At 40.2% G+C, this 5,070-nt stretch overlaps 1 protein-coding gene across 2 annotated transcripts in view; it reads right to left on the bottom strand.

The window, feature by feature from the left end:
• Window positions 1–5,070, bottom strand: part of LOC101857320 (mitochondria-eating protein) — a 33,427-nt gene that overhangs the window by 7,274 nt on the left and 21,083 nt on the right. The window contains exons 6-7 of one of the 2 annotated variants that reach the window (XM_005094576.3): window positions 3,822–3,947; window positions 567–771 (exon numbers count right to left, since the gene is read on the bottom strand). In XM_005094576.3, coding sequence (XP_005094633.1) covers window positions 567–771; window positions 3,822–3,947 — 331 coding nt within the window. The remainder of the gene's footprint in view (window positions 1–566; window positions 772–3,821; window positions 3,948–5,070) is intronic. The other variant, XM_013080426.2, reaches the window with a different exon arrangement.

The following is a 5,070-nucleotide window of genomic DNA, read 5'->3' as shown; positions in this document are numbered from 1 at the left end:
CCCCCCCCCTCCCCAAATGTAGGCTTATTTATGTATATATTTACAAATGCATTATGTGCATATTTCATTGTAAACCAAAGTTCCTGAGAACTAATGAAAATGGAATTTTTATCACAATTTTAATTTTCTTATATAAAAAAACAGAGCAGCTTACTTAGAAAGCCTGAACAGATGAGTGTCTGGGAAAATATCAGGATTATTTTGCTTTTTTTGAAAGCATCCGTGCAAAAGAATGAATGGCGGACCATGATCCCCAATGTCTGTTACAGATCTTCATGATGATGATGAATAGACAGATAGCTTTTCTCTTTCAGAGCTTCGGCTCTTTTCAATATTGTCCAAATCACACCAATATGTAACTAATAGTGAACGCTTTGTTGCTATGGCATCATCATTTTTTTTCTAACGGGCAGAACATTGAAAATCCAGGCCTATACAAACATCTGATTAAATTTATATGACGAACCTTATCCAAGTCTCAAGTATATTTTTTTCTACTCTAAAACATGATGAACAAACAGAGATGAGTAGCAGTAGACAACTCAGTCGTGTTTATCATACTGTACCTGCATGCAGGCGAAGATGATGCGCTGGTTGTTCTCATGGTCATCGGAGTAGCGTCGGAGAGTGTCCATGGTGGAGAGTCGGTCCTGGGCAAACATGTCGTTGAAGCGGGCGATCAAGTTCTGCTGGCGGATTCGCTGCAGCGTGTCGTCGATGCTCAAAGGGGAGGTGGGGCCCGGGATGTAGCGGTAGTACAAGCTCAAGTCACTGGAAGTAGATGGAGACGTTTCGAAGTGATCAACTCTGCTGTGATTGAATCTCGGTAGAACTGTTAGTGTGAATTTGATCAACACTACCTATGGTCGCTTTTAAGCACAAGGGGGCTATCCCGAAAAACGCTGTTTTGAGAAAATCGAAGGTAAAGTTTTTGCCCCTTAGAAGACAAGAAGAGTTTTCTCTATAGCCAAACAGATAAACACACCACTGAAACCAAACTTCTCCTATAAGTAGGGCAATGCCCACTTTTGGTGTAAATTAAGATTTCTGGAAACCCCCCAAATCTAGGTTAGCCCTCTTGTCTTTAAAAGCGACCATATATAACCGCAATGGAATCTTGGTTGAATCGAAAATGTGCGGGCTTAGTTTTTTTTGGTAAGTGTTTTACAGCACTTGCAACACAATTAGGTCGTATAAGTGCCGGAGATTAGAGGTGGTACAAGTGAGTAACATAACAAAAACACAGAAAAGAAGGAGGAGGAGAGACAAGGACGACAGACGTTTGATAGGAAAGAAGGAGGAGAGACAAGGACGACAGACGTTTGATAGGAAAGAAGGAGGAGAGACAAGGACGACAGACGTTTGATAGGAAAGAAGGAGGAGAGACAAGGACGACAGACGTTTGATAGGAAAGAAGGAGCAAGACACACTAGAGCACCAACCAACCAACCACTCAGGTGTGTGGGTAAACATTTCGTGAATTTGCTTTGTGTGTTTGGTGATAATGAAACATTTTTTTTTTTCGGTCTTTTCTTTTTCTTTCTACCTTTTATTTGTCAGATACGGGTTCCAGAATTGGTTCTAATGTTCATTTTGAGAAAGAGGCACACTATCAAAGTGAAGTGTATGAACCACTTACATAGCATTTGCTTAGTGTGCTTAGTGTGCTTGGTGTTAACAAACACTTTTTTTCTTTCTTTTTGTTTTCTTTCTATCTTCTATTCGTCAGACAAAGGTTCTAAAAATTTGTGCCTGGTATAGTTGTGTACAAATGGACGTCCGTCAAGATCACCACAGATGAGGAACTCTCAGGGCTGTGAAGCAACAAAAGCAACAACACCCAGAGACAGATTGGAGACGTGGGTGGTTGATGGGTGGTCTGGTGTGCTTTGCTCCTTCTTTCCTATCAAACATCTATGGTCCTGATCTCTCCTTCTTTTTTTTGTGTTTGTTACTCTCTTGTAACACCTCTAATCTTCGGCACTGATATGACACTATTGTGTTGAAAGTGCCGTAAAACATTTGCTACAACTTCCAAAAAAAGACTGAAAGACGATTGTAAATGTTTTACACCCCTGTCAACACAATTTAGATCATTTTGGAAGGAGGGCTGCTTCAAAGCAGGCTGTCAGAGCCAACCAAGGCAGAGTGTGACACGTGGCCGAGAGGGTGGGTGGAGAGCCACACTATACTCAACGAACAACCCATCTTCTTGATGAATGCCCTTTTGGGGAATTTGAACTTCATTCATCCGTACTATGGTTTATTTTGGGCAAGAGGCAAATGTCAAAGTAAAGTGCATGAACCAGTGGTTCGTTTTGTGAAAAGACACAAGCCATCAAAATGAAGAGTATGAACCACTAACATCACAATTCCATTGACTGAGCAGTTGCCATATTAAGAAAAAGAAGATGAGGAAGCACAAAAAGCAAAGGTTTCTACAGCACTAGGAGCAAGTACACAGGACAGTGCGCCTTATTGCTTGGGCAGTCCCAACAGCAGAGACAAGAGGTTAGGTTAATGAGCTTGGTGCAAATAAAATGTCAAGCAATGTAAAGCGGCAATAGCTACTAGATGGGTGGTTATCGAAGTGCGTCGTCAAATTCAGCGTTAACCTTATCAAGAAATGGGACGCTGCAACACAGCTACCAATAATAGACATAATGGTGCGTGGATTTGTTGTTTCCTGTTTCTAAGGTCTGGGTCACAAGCTCAGATACATACCGGATTGTAAAAGCAAAGTGACCATCTTTCTTCATGAATTACTTTAATTCCAGCAGAATTTGTAGGCCTATGAAAAATAATTTCAGTAAAGATAAAAAGGATTTCTTTGACAACTCTGGAGTGATAAACAGGAAAGATGGACTCCAACGTCCGACAAAATTAAACTGACAGACTTTCTTAGATGTGTATCTTGGAAAGTTCTCAACAAATGAAGATATAGGTACTGATACAATATCTTCGGTCAAATAAAGGACCAAAAAAGCATTAATATTTATAAAACTCTACTTTACGAGAGCTATGGCTGATATTGGGTGATAGGGCCAACTGATAAGCAAGGCAAATGTTAGCATATTTTTATACACAGAGAAAACACACATCCATATCAAAAATGCATTAATAAAACGTGCAAAACTATAAATAATATTCTGTTAAGAATGTTTTGTTAATCAAAGAAAAAAAAAAAACAACCAAAAACAAAAATAAAAAAACCAAGCTGAATTGGGGAAGCGAGTTAATCAACAAATACACAGACACACACACATACACACACCAATAAACTAACATATACTGGCACATTTACTCAAGCCATGATATACTGATATACCGTTGAAGCATCAAAACCTTTTCAAAGGGACAGGTCACTAATAGTACTACCTGATGATGCATTACCCTTTTTAAAAATTTACGTTCCACTGCTCTACAGACAGTAACAACCTTCAACCTTTAGAATTTCCATGGTGACAACCTCACGGGACCAACCATTACGGAACTACTGGAGGTTACAAACTTGACCAGAATGCCGAGATCCAAAGTTCAAATACAAATCACATCGAAATGTCAGGTTATTCCTTTTAGAAAACATTCTCTCAGACAAATTCTCTATCAGGAGAAAAGGAGTACTACTCTTTTCAAAATGTCTCCTTCTTTCAAAATGTCTCCTTCTTTCAAAATGGCTCTCCTCTTTCAAAATGTCCCATTCTGTGCCTAGTGGGGCAAACGATAATACCAAGCAACAAACACAAAACCTAGGAAAGCTCTCCACCATCAGGCAGTGGGCGGATGACCGTGTCAAGGTCACATCGTGGCCCTATACTCACTCTGTCCCTTTTGGCTCGCCCATCTCCTTTCTGAGCGTATCGATCTTACGGTCATAATCGGCGTTCTGAGCCGAGACCCGCGCAGCCCGCAGTACGGTCAGTTTGTCCTGGGGCTTGTCCGACACCCTACACAAGGTCAAGGTCACACAGGACATCGTGTTAGCTCATGAGGGTGTCAGGGAAGGAGAGAGGAGGAGAGGGAGAAGTGGGAGGAGAGTACAGGAGTGTGCACTGTGTTAGTTCTCAGCAAAGGCAAACCAAAAAAAAAGGCAGAAAGAAACCTTTTCCCTCTCCACCCCCCCCTACCCCTCCACCCCAACCCACCCAACCCCCTACCCCCAGCACATCTTTAAGCTTACTCATAAGCCCACACATCTGGACACTCATTTGCAGAGTCACTTTGTGCTGTCATTTCAGAATTCAATGGCACAAATTCAGTTAAAGCCAGTAAGAGTGTCACTTTCATCCAAGGTCAGAAAAGGAAGCTACTAAGCTACCCAAGTTTCCCACATACTTCGATTTTTCATGATGAAAGAAAATTTATACCACTGATGGGCATATTTTTTTCTTTGCCTGTAAGTTTAACATCCTACAAGACATGAATAAGTCAAATCTTAATAATGCACATTACTAGACTCACTAAAAAGTGTGAAAAAGAAGGTAGAGACACTTGACCAGTTTAAATATTAAACAAGTAAATAAACAAAATGCTCATGCACATTATTCCATCATGAGAAAGGTTGTACCTCCTGCTAGTGTGCAGTGGATCCACCTACTAAACCATTACCAGCTTTGAAAGGAGGAAGGTGGGGGAGGGGGGATGGGGTTGAGGAGGAGGCTGTTCATGAAGCGCATTATTAAATTCAACTAGTAAGCATAGTGCAGATGCTAAGAGTCAGTTTTTAAAAATGGAACTAGCTCTATGATGGGTAGGTATCTCTGAAGCTAAGGCATGGAAAATTTTATAGCAGAAATTCTAAACAAAATACACCTCTTTCCCATTCCCTCAAGTTCCTACTACACAACTTACCTGCAAAACAGACATAATATAAAAATGTTGCATCCAGGATTGTAAAACTAAAAGACCTCATTTTTTAAAAATAAAGTATATTTCTCACATCTTACCGAGATAAGTCTACTTCAACGCTGAAGAATATATTACATTATAAAGCTTTTTTTTTTACTAATCTTAGACTAGCAAACCCCAGATAAGTTTACTTCAACGCTGAAGAACATTATATATATATAT

This window comes from Aplysia californica, unplaced genomic scaffold, assembly GCF_000002075.1.
Source record: "Aplysia californica isolate F4 #8 unplaced genomic scaffold, AplCal3.0 scaffold00085, whole genome shotgun sequence".
Lineage (NCBI taxonomy): Eukaryota > Metazoa > Mollusca > Gastropoda > Aplysiida > Aplysiidae > Aplysia > Aplysia californica.
This window is presented reverse-complemented; position numbering and strand designations above follow the sequence as displayed.